The sequence below is a fragment of the Primulina tabacum genome, chromosome 12, assembly GCF_025594145.1.
Source record: "Primulina tabacum isolate GXHZ01 chromosome 12, ASM2559414v2, whole genome shotgun sequence".
NCBI lineage: Eukaryota > Viridiplantae > Streptophyta > Magnoliopsida > Lamiales > Gesneriaceae > Primulina > Primulina tabacum.
In genome coordinates this window covers 36,455,393-36,472,877 of record NC_134561.1, presented here as the reverse complement: position 1 = coordinate 36,472,877, position 17,485 = coordinate 36,455,393, and the positions used below count along the sequence as shown (strand labels likewise).

At 36.1% G+C, this 17,485-nt stretch overlaps 2 protein-coding genes across 8 annotated transcripts; both read right to left on the bottom strand.

Annotated features, from left to right (window-relative positions):
• Nucleotides 1-1,611: 1,611 nt before the first annotated feature.
• On the bottom strand, nucleotides 1,612-3,663 carry LOC142521510 (transcription termination factor MTERF15, mitochondrial). Its single transcript, XM_075624716.1, has one exon. It carries the CDS (start codon nucleotides 3,461-3,463, stop codon nucleotides 2,144-2,146), a length of 1,320 nt encoding a protein of 439 aa, XP_075480831.1. The 5' UTR covers nucleotides 3,464-3,663; the 3' UTR covers nucleotides 1,612-2,143.
• Nucleotides 3,664-5,653: 1,990 nt separating this feature from the next.
• Nucleotides 5,654-16,692, bottom strand: LOC142521508 (uncharacterized). Of its 7 annotated transcripts, none has more exons than XR_012814218.1 (9): nucleotides 16,502-16,692; nucleotides 14,611-15,642; nucleotides 13,231-13,416; nucleotides 11,003-11,708; nucleotides 8,585-10,894; nucleotides 7,992-8,266; nucleotides 7,646-7,714; nucleotides 6,139-7,305; nucleotides 5,654-5,916 (listed from the first exon to the last, which is right to left on the bottom strand). XR_012814218.1 is itself a non-coding variant. In XM_075624714.1 (6 exons), exons 2-6 carry the CDS (start codon nucleotides 15,533-15,535, stop codon nucleotides 8,200-8,202), a joined length of 4,194 nt encoding a protein of 1,397 aa, XP_075480829.1. In that variant the 5' UTR covers nucleotides 15,536-15,642; nucleotides 16,502-16,692; the 3' UTR covers nucleotides 7,837-8,199. The 7 variants fall into 7 exon arrangements, 2 of the variants coding, with proteins under 2 accessions (XP_075480829.1, XP_075480830.1); XR_012814219.1 differs by lacking the exon at nucleotides 7,646-7,714 and having other exon boundaries at nucleotides 6,139-6,417; nucleotides 7,193-7,305; XR_012814220.1 differs by lacking the exon at nucleotides 7,646-7,714 and having other exon boundaries at nucleotides 6,139-6,373; nucleotides 7,193-7,305.
• Nucleotides 16,693-17,485: the final 793 nt, after the last annotated feature.

Below are 17,485 nucleotides of genomic sequence, written 5' to 3'. Positions count from 1 at the left end.
CCTTCTTTTAGCTCGGCAACGTCTCCGTCTTCGCCATTAAAATCATACATCTTACCAAATACACTCATCATCACATATTTAGTAGTCACTGAACGTTATTCAACTTTGAGAATAATGAATGATGTCAAATGGAGCTTGAGAAGGTTGTGTGGTAGTTTAATGAGACAATGACTTGATATGTTAATTTTTGTTTTGATTCTCTTAGATTAATCAATAATTTGTTTCGGTTTATTTATGATGTATCACAAAAATGATTACATTTTTAATGGTTGCATACAATGTATGTCGTTCTCGTGTTCATCAGAATTTAAAAATTGATATATATCATCTAGATTTAATATAATAATGGAGAGCCTCCATGGATTTAAAAAAATATTTATCTTATATCCTATCTCTACTCGACAGAATCTCGAACATTCAGGTCTCAACACTTGTCTAGCACGGGATCAGTAGAAAAAAAATTCTCAGATATTATCGAGACAAAGATTGGATATTGATTTACACGACGGGTGTCCCTACCTGAGCTCACCCCTAGTTTTTATGTAGTTTCAATAGTTAGTAAATAGTAATGATATTTGGTATTGGAGAAATAGATAGCTTCTCGAAGTATGTTATAATATGTTGACATGGTAAACAAATAATATTATCCAATTATATGTATGGTGAACAGTCAATCGATTAGTGCTAAATCTCGAAAGATGTTGTCACCTGCATCACGAACAAGTCGATCAGTGCTAAATCTCGAAAGATGTTGTCACCTGCATCACGAACAACATTAGAGACGTTGAAAATATCTAACGAAAATCCTCTTGCGCTCAAATCAACGAACGATCACATAAAAAATGTACTCAGAAAACCAGAGAGATTTTTTCAGAGTAAAAATGAGATGATCGTTTTATTTATAAAATTTTCAATTACATATCATGGGTTTTGAAGACGTGGTCCCACTTTTGGACTTAATGATTTTTAATTATTATTTGGATCTTCTCCTTCTCTAGGGGATTGATCGAGCAGCTAGGTGGAAAACTTGGGGACGTGAACTCCGAATTTTAAGATAATTTTTAGGACTTCCAAAACGGGGCGACGAGGTGGGTCGACTCGTCATTTTGATAAGTCGTGAAATTATTAACTCAATCTACATATTTTACATAGTGGGATGAGATGAGTCGATTTAAGTACGAACCAAACTCATTTTGATGACAGCTCTAATAATTTTCCATGCAATGTGCCGTCTTGAAAATTTCAGTCTTATGATAATTTTTATATGATATTATATTATAGTCGAAAATAAATATAATTATACAAACAAGTGAAAAAAGATGCGTCGGGATCATAAAAACAAGTAAAAAGAAAAAAAATTGAGGGGAAGAAATTTATACTCCAGAAATTGTTAAATACGCTTCTTTTTGACTTTTTTTTTTTTAATTAAAATGGAAAAAATTACCTTTTAGTTCCACCATAAAATTTAACTCTTTTAAAAGTTGATAATGTCAAATGTCAGAAGTTGTAAAAGTTTCTGATCGTTGGTAATTCTCGATATAATAGTTGTAAAAGTTTCCGATCGTTGGAAATTCTCGATATAAATAATTTGATTCAAGACTGGAGTTGATAACAAGACTAAAGTTGAGTAATCTTAATTTCTCCTGTTTCATTACAGCTGCACCGTGTGGATTTCCTGGGATTCCATTCACAACAGCACTGAACCACCTCTACATCTGTTGTCTCTCCAAATTCTTCCATTTAAGGAGAATAATTGGCAGATACAACTGCAGCTTCTTCCAGTTTGAATCTATGAATATCATAAGAATCACAGTGGTTTAATTTTCTGCTGATCAGCTATTCCAAATGGATTTGGAGCTGGCTCTCAATGCTGTCTAATAGGGGATTGTATTGCTTGCCAACTGGCCTAGACAAAAACACCTCAGCTAACCGAGCAGAAGTTGATGATAAACCACACTTGGCAAGTTAATACTTCGAAACTTGTGTCGATAGACATGGTTAGAGCTCAAACCAAGCGGAGGATCTGTCTAAAGTTATACCTATCTGTGAATGAAAATATGATACAAAATTTTTTTACTGCTAACCACCATAGCCAACTTGACACGGACCTGACTAAATGTATATGCCCTTTTTAAGCCACTGATCACTCGACATTTTTAGCATCTTCCATGGACTCCAGATACTGCTGTGGCCTGAAAAGTTTCCACATGCCAACCGGATGACGGCTTCTAACTTGAACTTCTCCAGAAAATCTACCGTATACCTTTTCAAGTTCTGGATACGGCTTAACATACATATTATAGAATTTCAATCTAGTGAGCTTGACTAGATTTCTCAGACGCACCTCATCTCCGACCCCCCCCTTTACCCTTAAACTATCAATCACCTTGAATCTAGGAACAATCTGTTTATCCAAATTCAACCCCAAATATTCAGGAACCTCGACCAGGCATTGTAAGTCAAACCTCATTTTCTGTACCAAGAATTCAATTTTCTTCTCGATCTCCCCTATCTCATACAAAATCACCCTTGGTTCCTTCCACAGTACCGCAAATGCATCTCTATATATCAAACCATGCTTCCTTAAGCAACTTATCCTCAGCTTCACTTCATAACCAGCTCTAAACTCTCCTCGCCGGAAAATACGCTCTTTAATTGCCATCCGGCACTTCAAACTCCTCAGCAATTCCATACACCGTATAAGCTCTCCATTTTCCAACTTAAGAACTACAGGATCTCTAAGAACCTCTCTCTTAACCTCACTTAAGCTAAAACCTAAATCTTCAAACTCATCAAATAATGGTTTCAACCTATTTTCCACTCCATACGCCAAAATCCCGGGAAACAAACAAATAATTCTGTTGATTTCTTTCCTCCGGACTCCAATCCCCATCAAGAACTCAACTTTTTTCATGATTTCATCGCTTTTCGACACCATTATCATAGGCTCTTCCTCTAAAATCCTAATAATAGTGCCCTCAGTGAGCCCCAAATCCTTTAAATATAGGATACACCTAAGAACATCATCTGGGCTCAACCCCAATTTCTTTGCAACTTCAAGGACATTCTTAACTGCCTTGGATGTGAAGTTACAAATTTGCAATTGCAAAAAAACCTTCTGCCATTTTTTCAAGAATTCAAGTTCTAGAACTCTGGGACAACTACTAACAGTTGAAACAAGAAAATCTTGGGAAAGCTTCAAAGACAACAGGATTTTAAACGATTTTTCGACTTCTGAGGGGCTTGAGTCGAGTAAAAATTCATTCTTTCTTAGGAAATCAGGCATCTGAGAAGGTGAAAAGCCATACCTTTGGAAAAGGGATGCTAAATTCGAGTGATGGGAAGCTGCGCAAACGGAAAAATATTGAACATTTGTGTCTAGAAAAGGAGGGGCGGTGATTGAAATTGCTGATTTCTTGATATATTGAAGCAAAGGTCCGATGATAATATTCCGGGTCGCCATTTTCGTTGCTTGATTTACAGATCAATGGCGGACATTTCGGTTCAAATCCCAAATGCTTCCACGATCGTGGCAAAGCCGGAGTCTTGATTTTCTCCGTTATTCAAATTTAATTAAAAATTGAGATAAAAATAATTAATTCAAAATCTCGAAAAATTTAATAGAAATTTTTTTTTAAATAACCCTGACATAAAATATTAAGCCAATTTCGAAATAGTTAAAAAAAGAAATTAAACTAAGAGAGGGAGAGGTTCTTTGTAACAAATCAAAAGCGAAAAAAGTTTTTTGTTAGTTGATATGTAACTAAAACAATGACACAAAGATAAATCTATACTGATATCCCGTTAGAGTCTGGGTCATGGATGATTCGATACATTACTTGAATAGCTCAAACCATCATCATTGCGCATAATACTTTCCTCAGCAGTCGGGCATTATTCTCTTCGCGGGCCACCAAGAGCCGGGTTCTCATGCAAGTTCCCGGGAACTTTCTACCCGGACTATCTGGAGAAGCGCACCACACTCAAGTGTATCGGTATGATCATCTTATATGTCAGAAAGATGTGGGCTTAGCGTGTTAGAGAAGTGATCAGAAAATATGGGTAGCCGTCTTACCATACTTAGCAGGCGGCGCTGAAAACAAGGTAATGATGATATTTACTACTATAAATAGCAGGTATAATTCATTTGCGGATTCTGAAAAATTTGAATTCTCAAGAATTCACATATATTCTCACATATATCGCTTGTGTTTCTTCGTCTTCAACCTGCTGACTTAAGCATCGGAATGGTCATACCGGACAACTTTTCGGCGTCCATTCACAAGTTCTTTTCCTTGTTTGCAGGTTTTATCTGAAGCCATTATCATTACTCATATTTCCTAAACACAAAATTATCTTCATCATCCGGTGGATTGTCCACATATCATATACCCGATTCACTCGGATATCATCATCTACATAAGAATTTGCAATCTTCAATAACGATGCCTAGACTAGAAGAATCTGGTTTCGTATTATTCAGAGCCTCGATGACCACAAGAACATCGGATTCCATAATGATGTTGGGACGATCCAAACTTTTCATCCAACCGTGAGCTTCTCGAATACTGAACACCTCTGCCAATGTGGAGCTGAAACGCCCACGCAATGTTCCATGCTGATCTGTAGACCTCGTGTGTATTTTCTGCATGTTTATTAAGTATTTGATTTCTTTTGCTGGTCTCACATTAACATTTTCAGATTTGAATTAAAGATTTTTCTTTTTATACATGAGATAATATATATTGAATAGATCTCTTTTGAGACGGTCTCACGAATCTTTATCTGTGAGACGGGTCAACCCTACCGATACTCACAATAAAAAGTAATAATTTTAGCATAAAAAGTAATATTTTTCATGGATGACTCAAATAAGAGATCTGTCTCACAAAATACGACCTGTGAGACCGTCTCACACAAGTTTTTGTCATATATATTATACATATAGTCAAAAAAAATATGTATATAAATTCTATCTTCTAAATATTTTCTTTCATTCTGACAGACAATCACCATGAAAATGAAAGAAATCTTCATATTTAGCATAATAACAAATCAGATCAAAGGATTCAAATTCATAAACAATCCAAAATAATACAGAGTTTTCCGGTACATTTCTAATAAAAATTTCTAGCTAATTTTGAATATCAGAATCAACAAAACATGATTTCACATGCCTATGTTGAGTAGAACTACCAAGAATTATGGTTCATTCGAGATCGGCTTTAGTCCAATTGGTCTCACCCGACTTCCCCTTGCAATGACTCTTCTCGAATACGAAATTGATAAGAAAAAGTTTGTTGATAGGTACAAACAACCCCATTTGGTTTACATGATCAGATGTAGAACACCACATCCTAAATATCATTGGAGCTATCAGACATCCTTCCGCCTGCCATAAATTTTCCCAAGAAATACACATGCATATAACCCGATGGTCTTTACATCGAGAAAGTTTGGGTTTTTCAAATTTTTTTTTTTATTACAAAATTATTTGAAACGATGTTATGACAACTTTAAAGACGACGAAATGATTAGTTTAATGCAAGAACAAGACAATATTCAACTCTTCAAGAAATAATATCTGAACAATTTTTACTAACAAAAAAATGGGCCATTTAAATTGGAAAGAAAGTAAAAGATCCAACACACATATCCAAGTTTATCATATACAATATCGGTCGTTTTCAGGCAAAAAAAAAATATATATCACTTAACTGAGAAAACAATTCTCAACTGTGTATGGTATGGTTACAATTACAACTACGAGCATTAGAGCCCCTGCATAAAATTTTGTACTGCTAATTCCGCCAACGATGAGTATCAGCCACTCGACGACCCTCGTGCTTGCTCCAGTGTAATTAGAATCACTGCTGAGTATTTTATTGATACGACATATATAGGTGAGTAGTTTACCTGCACAAGAAAACACCCTTTAATCCAGAGTTAAGCTACAAAAGAGTCATAGCAAGAAAGTCGACGCATTGTAGCATCACTGCACTTCGTTTCTATTGCAAACCATATCTAGCGAAAAAGTTTGCACTAGATTGGCATATCCAGCAATTGACGGGAGTTCGCGTTCCATGTTTGGCAGGAAATACACGATTTTGAACTTCATAAATCAAGACAATTACGAACCTCGAAATGGGTAACCATGACAGGATCCCAAATCTCTTGGGAATTTCTTAAGAACGTGCCAATATCTCTTATTTCTGAAACCGTCAGATTCCATAGCCAAGACATCATTCAAGTATTCGAGTTGCTCCTTTTAGGATGGGTTCCGACCATAGAATTACTCATTTCCACTTCCATTCAAGAACTTGTGAACCAATTGAGACCACTTTAAATTTTTAGCTGTATACTCCGCAACTCTCTGCCTTAACCGGGATGTGTTCGCCAACGAAGGATGCATCAGATCTTAGTTCGGTAAGGGTACAACAATAGAACAGCCAAATACATGCAAATGTCAGAAAATAAGTCTTTCATTGATCGCAATCCATATGATAATGTATTAGAAAATCGGGGACCAGACAGCAATGTAACAACTAACAGCAATTCGTAACAACCTGGAATTGTAAGTTATAACATCTTTCTAAGATATAATATAACATCCTTTCAAATACATCTTCTCTAAAATCAAACATTCTTTCAAACACACGAGCAGATATATAAAATGTTGTGGAAAGAAAACATGAATATGATAGCCAGCCATTAGCTTTTTCATTTTTTGATTGCATAGCCAGACATTATTTTTGGAATAGGTGATTCGGGCTCATGTTAAATCTACACATTCACCATTCCGGTTGCCAAAACTAAACCATGTTGAAAGATTTGAGCCATCAATTTGTTCTAAAATACCGGTAATGAAACAATATTACTAAATGTATCCATATCATAAAAACAACAAATTTATGGCATAAAGAGGTTCCTGCGGGCTGTGAAGCGCAAACTCACTATGATATGATCAAGTAACAGAAGATTAGTCATTTTACCACACCAAGAAATCTCAATGTTGTTCACTTTATTAAAAATCCGGAAAAAATGGAAACAAGTGAACAAGCTGATAAATAAAGCATCCGAAACCATGAGAAGATCTATAAGTCATATTATGAAACTGCACCTTAACCCAGAAACAGTCAACATACTTCAGTGTCACAGGCTTGGTTCTACATAAGAAAAATTATGGATGTACCTTCGATCAAACAATATTCAGGTTCTGAATCCACATCATGGAAATACTCGTAAATATGGCCTCCAACATAAGGATAGAAGTCTTCAGCCCCTTAACAGGTAATTATTCAAATTCTACATTCAACAAATGAAGAAATTAGCTAGCATTAGACACAAATTTTCTGCAACACAATGACATTAAACTCTTCGTTAGATATCTGGCGCAAGCCAGGTAAGCAAAGAAATTATAGTACCAGATTTCAAACAAAAGCTCCTCAAAACAAGGAAGGGGATACTTATAGTTGAGACAATCGCATGTATGACCAAAAAAAATGAAATAAAATTTGTGGTTTATGAAATTCTAAATCCCTTGGGTGAAATTTAAGAACTTGCTAAATTTTAAAGAGGAATAATTGCTCCAGATCCTCTACACAAATAATATTTCCTTATTCAAAATTACATGACAAAGTATCACCTGAGATATTTGGCAATGGTCTCCAAGTCTTTTGCTGTGTAATTATGTCTAGATGTAAATTTTGCAGACCTTTGCATTTCAAACCCAATACATGGAAGAAATAATTATTGGAAATTGTAGATTGTAAGTGGAACATTTTGAGTAAAGAAAATCATGCAGTACATGAGAAAATAAAACCATGCAATATATGATTAAAGACAATCATGCAATAGAACTCCGTACGGAACTGCATACCCAAAAATATTCATCTACACCGTACATGATACGAAAATCATGTGTGACAAAACAAGGAAAAAAGCAGCCCAGAAAATAATTCATTACATTCGAGACTTTCGAGCTAAAATACCTCACAACTTTTACAAAATTTACATTAATATATTACTGGCCCGAAGTACGGCTCCAAAATGCTTGATTATTATTCGTCTGACTCAGATTATTTTAGGATTAGAAGCTGAAGTATCCCTTTCAAAGGTACTGTCAAAAACCATATTCATTTTGAACCACCACATTCTGAAAAGTCAAATGTGAGAGCTTGTACAAGACAGCCATCAGGTTCAAGTCTTCGCCAGTGGATCCATCACAAGCCAGATTTTATGTCTTGACATACTTGTCAACATACCCCTGCAACAAAGTACCAAAAAAATGGAGCATTTAAAAATTGAATGAATCTAATCTAATTAACAAAAAGGTGAAACTTTACTATTAGGGTATTTAGTGTGAAATTTCTGAGTCAACTCGGACAGTAAATGATACTATAATAGAAAACACGCAGTTAGGCTCCATAACAAGTATATTCCTTAAGTAGACACAAAAAGGACAAAAAAAGAAGTGTACGATTAACATTATCATTAACACTTTGCTATGATATTGTGAAACATGAAAAAAAAATTGCTTGAAGAATTAACAGCAAACAGACAAACTAAAGCCGGAAAATCAAACCTTAGTTTCCAAAAAAGGCATACCATGATAAGCTTGGTCAATTTTCCTCGTGATGAATCTATGTAGTGGTTAATTTTTGCCTGAGATTTAGGTATTTTGTGGCTCTTCATAGCACTAGATACCTTATCAACTGTTTTCTTGACAATGGTCTTAAATGCCTCCTTGCTCATGCTACCTTGCCGCCATGACGGTTTTAGAACCTCCTTCACAAAATTAGCAATAGATACCTTAAAAAGCTTCATTGATCTGGAATCCTTTCCCTTCTTATGTTTTCCAGATTCCTTAACTTGAGTAATCTCAATTTCTCCTACATTCATTTCAGCTGAAACGTGTGGATTTCCTGGGCTTCCATTCACAACAGCACCCACCTCTGCATCTGCCGTCACTCCAAATTCTTCGATTTCAGGAGAATAATTGGCAGATACAACTGCACCTTCTTCCAGTTTGAATCTATGAATATCATAAGAATCACCAATGGTTTCATTTTTCTGCTGATCAGCTATTCCAAACGAATTTGGAGCTGGCTCTATGCTGTCTAATAGGGGATCATATTGCTTGCCGACTGGCCTAGACAAAAACCCCTCAGCTAACCGAGCAGAAGTTGACGAGGAAACCATATTTGGCAAGTTAAAACTTTCAAACTTGTGCCCATAGACATGGTCAGAGCTCAAACCAAGCGGAGGATCATGTTTACTATTAAATGGTGTGTCATTTTCCTGGATCAAAGCATTTGTAGTAAATTGGGAGCTTGGTGGATGATCAAAAGTGGATGCATAAGGATTGAAATTATTTGAAATTCTCCTCTCAAGAGAATCTGGAGCAATCCTTGATGTTGAATTCATGCCATAGTAATTGTGTTGCAAGTATTGTAGGCTACCAGAAGGATTACTGCTTGAAGGCAGACTTCCCACAAGAAAAGTATTTGTTCCCCTTGGTGGTGAATGCATTGGAAATGATTTTGGTAGAGACTCATAAACAGAATGTAAAAAATGCATGCGCGGTACTGAATGTGCAGAATCTTCTGCTGACATATGACGTTCAACCTGCTGACTCATTAGATTGCTAGCATACGAACTGCTTGATCTGTTATGATCTGCTTTATGGGGTATTTGATCAGGATCTAGAGATAAAGGGTATGCTTGATACTGACCAATTTGAGATTGAGTACGTAATTCAGAAGGATTGGTCCGTGTAGATCCATATGAAGAGAAACCATTTCCTGGAGGCAGTAAAGACTGTTGTACATGTTGGTCCAGTAGAATGCTTCGATCCTCACTTGTTACATTTAAAGTCAAGTGAGTGTGTCGTGGCTGAGGTGGTGAAACAATCGAGCTTGCCGAAGACTTGGGTGGCTCATGAATACGAGAGTGTTGGTAAGGCACTGGAGCTTGATAGGGATTCTGATCATTTTTCAAGAGAAACGGTGCCTTAGTTGACACCAAGTTATGATGTTGGGAAATTCCTCGACCAAAGTGGGAACTAGCAACCAGGGAGACTGAAGGCAATGGAATGGGTAGCTGCAACGGACTTGTAGCAATAGATGAAGATAAATCATTCAAACTCCTGGACAGGGGTGGGACCTCATCAATTGAATAGGGTTTTGTTTTAGGGCTTCCACCACCCCATAGATTCCCAACAGGATCCACTGCTGGCTCAAGCTTATCAGAGGGAAGATGAATTGACAAGGCTGCTGATGATTGAACAGGAGAAGATTCACAAGTCAAAGAATCAGCCATCTGTTTACTTTTCTGATCAAATATCTGCGAGTTCGAGTGCAAAATTTTTGCATGAGATTCTTGGATTAGAGAAATTTCGTTACCCAAGGCCATGTCAGAAGAACAACTTGAAAGATTTCTTGCCGCAACATCAGCAACTAAAGGGGATGAAGATTGTACATAATTTAATTTAACATCGAAGTGTGCCATAGAATCAACTGGCAGTTCTTTTTTATCTTTTACTTCCTTCACCCCATGTGTCTCTTCAAGAAGTGTCAACTCTTTATCATTCGCTACTTTGTTCTTGAGGACTGATTTTTTCTCAGGAATTTTCTCCGCATGCGAGTTGTAATTTCCTAAAGTAGGAGGTGCATCCTGATACTGTTGCCTGCCCCAACTATTCCTCAACCTCTCACTCTTGTCGGACTCATGGTGTGAATACCGACAAGTGGCTCCACGATGGCATTTACCGCGAAGAAAATCAAAGCATTCAGGAAATTGGCCCTTTCCACGTCTCAGTTTATCTCCATCAAACTCACTGCCACGCCTTAGAACAGGCGATTTACTCCTATTTCGTCGTCTCTTAGGAGACAAACTGGAAAACGAAAAATCAGCAAGAATTTGAAGTACTCATATCCAAACAAAAGTTAGTCAATTGTATGAAATTATACAGAAAAAAGATCGACCGAAATCTGACTCCAACCTGCGAGATTGGCGTCGCCTCTCTTTTCTCCTAAATGGACTTCTCCTCCTATCACGTGGAGAGCGACTTCTGCTTTGACTTCTACTCTGTCTTCTGCCTCTCCTTCCATGTCTCCGAGTATATCGTGGTGAATAGCTGGTGTCGCTGTCACTAACACCTTCTCTAACCAATCTTCCAAACTCATCTATATTCGATTTAGCATCATTACTTCTCATATTTGGCTTCTGAATATTGGCATCTTCAAGATCATTTCCAACCCTGATAGATTCTTTATTTTTTAGATTTCTATCAGAAAATTCCTCGGTTTTCCCAGGTGAAAAAGATACAACCGTGGATTTTGAAGGCAAATGTTTATTGGACTCAAGCTCTGACACAAAATCATCCCTCTTTTCAGTATCAAATTTTGAACGGCTAATATCCCCACTAGGACTTTTTACATCATCTTCAGAACTATCATCGGTAATGTATCCCTGCAACAGTTTAAAAGGACTTGCACTTCCCATAAGCTGATCAGAGAGTTTCCCACAAACAGTATCTGCAGAAACTACTGGAAGATTAAGTTGGCTGAAATTTGCATGTTGGGCAGACGATAACTGTGCATTGACATCTAAGTCATTTACTCCAGTTGCTGTTGGGGCTGAATCATTAATTTCAGAAACTGTATCCCCAGTGACAGGCTGATCGCCAGATGATGGGATTTTAGGGCCTGCAGACATAAACTCATGAGTGAAAAGTATCGAAACTTGGTAACTTCTAACATTAGCCTCAATGATCTTCCTGGAAAACAGAAATCACCAATCAACACTCCATTTGGTTGAAAAAACTATTTACACATTGTGGGTGACAAAAAAGAGATCCTATACATGCTAACTAAATATTTAGAAGGACAAACTGCCACAATAATTTACCAGGCTCAAAGATTGAAGTGTCGCTAGCTTTATTGGGTACACAAAAATTGACTATTTTGGTCAGCAATTTACAAGATATTTACCTACACCAGTAGGTTCCTAGCGACTGATCATTAGTTCCTGCAGGTCGTAGATCATCTCTAGACAGAACAAAAATGAGTCAACGATTAACATTTTATTTTTCCCAGAAATCGTGACACTACTAGTAAGGAATGGCTTTTTTAGTAGTTTAATTGTCATCTTCAGATTTTTTAAGATAAGTGGAACAGAATATGCTTGGAAACACACAAAAAAACATTATTGTGCTTATTATTCTTGAAATATCTTATTTCTTATACCTATATGTTCCATTACTAATATCTAAAATCCATCATATAAATAAACCTCGAGAAGGAAAAAAGTCCCGAGTACAAAACTATATTTTATTTTTAAAGTTTCTAATTTTTATTCCGTGAAAGATAAAGTTGAATTTAATGGTCACGGCTAGTGAGCATTCAACCGAAATTGATCTGTTCATGTACATCTCATCCAAGAACAAGAGAAAGTGGATATGACAACACAAAAGAATTTCTCGGAGAAGGACAAGTTATAAGACAGCTCTTTTGAACTCAATCAAGGTTCATTCCTTCTAACCCCTTGACCATAATCTACTAAAAAAACAAAACAACGTTGAAACATCTAGTTAAGTTCAAAGAATCAAATCTAAAAAAGTTTTTGGCGAAAATCAAGCCAATTAGTGAATGAATTTGAAAATAAATAAATAAATAAACAAAAAGAGATTTCATTGGAAACATTAGTAATCTCAATTTAAATGAATGATGGCAATCTCATGTATGGCACACATATGCATGACTCACATACATAAGGAAGGCTTCTGGAAGGATGTAGAATTGGATATAATTATTCTTTCTGTTTCATTAGGCATGACAAATCCAACAGAATATATCCTCTTTTGTTTTTCTTGCTTATGTAATTGTATATAAAAAAATTCTTAGTTAATGAAAATACAGTGAGGATTACATCATTTTACTCCGTCTTTATTTTCTTAACTTATGATAGAAAAATCTCAGTCGGACATTGTTTAAGGCACCAGAGCAAGCAAAAAAGATCTTTAAAAAAAAGGCTGTATAAAAGACAAGGAGAACAGCCAGAAAGGGAAAGGATATCAATTAGATAAACATCAATATTGATGCAAGTTAATATGAGTGAATCTTGAGAAACAGACAAAATAAGAATCCGGCCGTCAGGGTAATTTTCATGGCATGGGGATAGATTCTACCTCAGATGAGAAGAAAGAAAACAGAAGAACCAATTTTATACCTAATAATGAGGATCCAGCATAAAGTGAACTTCCGTCAAGAGCTACTTCGGACGGTCTACGTCCTCCAGGATGCTGTGAAACTTGCACATGCTCTTTGTGGACATCATCTTGTGGTAATGAAATGCGCTCCTCATTCAGATTTCTATATAAGCAACTCTTCTCCACATCAGGCTGAGTTATATCATCTAGAAGTCCATTAAAAAACAGAAAATTAGCAGTCATAGCCAGCACACCATTGTTAGCTTATACCAATATTCACCAGGTTAAAATAATCGCTAACAATACAAGCACTGCTTCAGTAGAAAATTTTGCACCTTTAGTTACATAATTATAATTTTTTTAGGAAAAATAAGCACAATGAAAATTAGTTTAAACAACTTAAGCATCACAAAAACACACTGAATAAGTCATCCTGAAACTAATATACATCGGTTTCCTCAACCTCCAAGTTCACTAGTGACTTTCAAATCCTTTCTCCCATTTGAAAAGTGTTTCTTTGTACTGCTGTAATTTCCAAAAGGTACGAAAACAAAATTTGATACAAAATACAAAACAAATCATCACTGGCAGAAGTTCTCTTCTCAGCAACCCTATTTACCAGGTGGGTATTTAGTTAGTCTACTTCCTCCCGAGGGCAAGAGAGGCAATCATATAGCAATGCTGACACGGCCTGGCTAGGGTATTCTTTCCAGAATAAGGCAACTCCCATATACAAATGCAATAATTCATAGTAGTCTTGAAAAATCTTAAACTTGAAATGCAACTTAACCAAAAAAATGGATAAATATAAAAAATTCATAATTATCTTAGCTATTAGCAATTGGAATGCCAAACAAAGACATTCTAACCACCAAAAAACACTAACATTACAGATATTGGAAAAAAATGTTTCATAATCGACAGGGTTGATAATGGATATTCAAAATGATTTTGATAAGAGTAGCCCCAATTTGTCTCACGCAGGACATTATGCCAATACATTGACTGCAGGCATCAGGAAATCATTATCTATCAGCAATGCAAAGTGCAAACACAAACTTAGAGAATCTGAAAGGACAAACAATACATCATAATATCTTATTTAACAAACATTGCCATAGCTCCTTTAATTTGCAGGTAATAATAGTCAGCTCAGAGCTCTTCAGGGATGTGGGACTATGTGCAGATATAGTAATTCAGAAATGGTAAGAAAGAACCAAAGCACAATTTCTAACAATTGCACAACTTATACAACTGAAAAACTGTTGGCAACCAAAAGACTTTTTCCGGAACAGATTCAGGTGAAAGAAAAATCAGAAGAAACAGGTCCAAATAAAGTAATCAATTCAGATGTCAACACCTCAGCATCATGTTAATTGACAGAAAAACTCAATGCTAACCTTCCATATCCATATCAGAATCAGCGGGAGATTGTGCAAAAGTGGCATCTGTAGCTTCCGGAACAGGGACAATTTCAGTTGAATGAAAAATCATATTGACATTATTTGCATTTCTATCCTTTGCAGTCTTCACTTCAGAAGGGTGATCTTTTGATATTGAATCATTCTTGTATGGTGAGTCCTCCTTCAAGTCATGGATTCCATCATTCTTTGAATGATTAGGTGGTGAAGATGGAGGAAGGGGTGGAACTCCAGGAGGAGGAGAAGGGGGCAATGGAGGTGGGGGTGGAGGTGGGGGCAGACGCAATGGCGGAGGTGGCAGGGAACCTATAGAGTGTAGATAGGAATGTTGAGACAATGGGTGAGTAGAAGTCGCTAATGGAACAGTTATTGAGGAACTAGAAGTGGGCAAGTAAGACGGCAGAGGGGGTCGTGAAGCATGATGAGATGGCGGTTGAAGGGGTGGACCAGCGCAACCTTGTAAGGAAGGCAGCAGGTAAGACCTAGGTGCAGGAATAGGCACCGTTGGAGAAATTTGAGCACTTTGACTCCATGGGAATCGTTGTAGTTCAGAAGCTGGAAAGGAACAAGAGGCTTCAGAACTTCCTTGCAATAGTGGAGGCGGTTGATGAGTTAAATAAGATTGGCCAGAATTCACTGTATTAGAAAGAACATGTGCAATTGGACCTTGATGAGGAGCACCAGGTGGAGTACGTATGAATGAAAGGCTGCCTGGTGCACGAGGGAAAGTCGGACGCGCTTGTCTAATAACTTGTGCTTGTGAACCAAGTGGACTCTGATTAAAAGTCAGAGGCGGAAGTGGAGTAGGGGCAGCAGCTGCACCACCCGGGTGTTGCTGAAATGCATAAGGAGGCACATAAGTACCCTGCCCAACCTGACTGTTAAATTTCTCTTGACTATGCATCTGAAGAAATCAGACAAAGACCATATCCCCCACAAACTAGAGCTTATAGGAATCTCAATATCAGCAACAACTTGCACACTGTCAGCTTACGCCTTTGAAGAAACTCCCTGGAACAAAAACAGAAATAATATCACAATTTGGCTAAGATTTGCAAATTCCTCCACACATGTTCAGAAGAAATCAAGTATGTTGAGAAATGTAGCACAAATTAGCCTTCAAATCGAACAAGTTATTCCTCCAAGAAGCTTTAGTTAAATCAGAAAATCAAATTGGTAATCTCGGTTTTGCCACAAAATCTCAGAACATACAAAAGCAGACATCATCAACATTGAACCTGCTGAATTAATGACAAAACAATATCCAGGTATAAAACCCTGAGTGTGAAAAAGTCATCACCTTGACTTCGCGATAGAGATTAAAGTACGCTTACAAACCTGGAGAATGTCTCCAAATTTAAATTTTACTTGGAATGAAAATAAGGAAAGACTTTCTTTAGTTTAGCTCTTTAAACATTTCAGCGTGTTAAAAGAAAAGGTCGAAGCATTTTATTAGCTTTTCTAATTCTTTTAAAAGAATAAGAAGCAAATTTGCCGGAAGCATTCATAATTTGCCTAAAATCTATCATTTCAGGTCTTTGAAACATCTGAAAAGGTTGTAAACATAAACCCAAACCAAACACATTAAAATAATTTGTTTTCAAACTTTAATAATCCCTTCTCCGGTATAAGATTTTCAATCCAAGATCACTCTGCAGTTAAATAATCTAAATCCCCGATATCCACATATCAAAAGGAAACCAATCAAATTGCTTAAACAAAGAAACAAAAGCAAAATTAACACTTCGTTATCAATCCATCACTCCCACAAACTGAATCCCGGACAATCAACATTTCAAATAAAACCTTACAGTCAAGAAACCCGACTTAAGAAAAAGAAATAAACAAAAAAAGAGTCTTGAAAGCTCACTGAATTAAAGAGATAAAGTCTCGGAATGCTGGAAATAATAGATTATCGCAGAACAAGTCGAAATCCAATAGGCCGATTATAGGGTCTCGATTGAAGGGAAACCCTAGAAATGAAAATTATTCGGGTTGTTTTGGGAATTCTTATTGCTCGCAAGGGTTCCTCCATTCCATCTCTATGCTTTATATTTTTTTCTCCCTTAAAATCAATTTTCTTTTTGTTTATTTTTATTGAACATTTTTTGCAATAAAATCTTTATTTTTTTTATAAAACAAATTATTTATTACTATATCTATACTATTTTATCTATATTATTTCTATAATATATATATATATATTATATAATGGTAGAGTCTAATAAAGACAAAAATAGACACTAACTTTTCTTCCAATTTTGCCATTGAATGATACCAATATTACACATTTTTTATCTCAACAAACACATTTTTTTTATTTCAACAATTCAAATAGCACTTTATTATTTCGATAATTTGTCAAATTTCACTCTAATCACTTAGTAAATATCAAAAAAATTGTACAACTCCGCACCGCGTGGCATAGTAACTAGTATTATATAAATAATCTGGCACCTAGATGATACCATCTTTCGTTTCTCAAATTTCTTTTACACCAATATTTTTTCTCAAAATTGCATCAACTTATTTTCAATATTACACATCTCAAATTACACTGTGACATTTCACTAATTTGTATCAATTATTATTAAATTGACGTAATCTGAAACTGAAAATGAAAAGAAATGTAAAGAGATTTTAGTTTAATTTGACATATCTAATTGTGTCATAGATTCATAGTTCTGTTTGTGTAACTATTAATTTCTGGTGATTTTTGTTGGAAAACCGAATGGAAAAGAAATGTCATAGTTAGGGGGTGTATTCAATGTATGAGATTTATTGACTTTTAATTACTTTTGTAGATTTTAAAAGTCTAGAGGTATTCAATCAAGACTTTTGCATACTCTATAGA

Excerpts from the sequence above, each read along its gene's own strand:
- LOC142521510 (XM_075624716.1), bottom strand. The coding sequence starts at position 3,463 with ATGGCGACCCGGAATATTATCATCGGACCTTTGCTTCAATATATCAAG.
- LOC142521508 (XM_075624714.1), bottom strand. The coding sequence starts at position 15,535 with ATGCATAGTCAAGAGAAATTTAACAGTCAGGTTGGGCAGGGTACTTAT. Across the intron at positions 11,709-13,230 it reads TGCTGGATCCTCATTATTAG|GCCCTAAAATCCCATCATCT; the intron begins GTATAAAATTGG and ends TTATGTCTGCAG. Across the intron at positions 10,895-11,002 it reads AGGCGACGCCAATCTCGCAG|TTTGTCTCCTAAGAGACGAC; the intron begins GTTGGAGTCAGA and ends TTCGTTTTCCAG.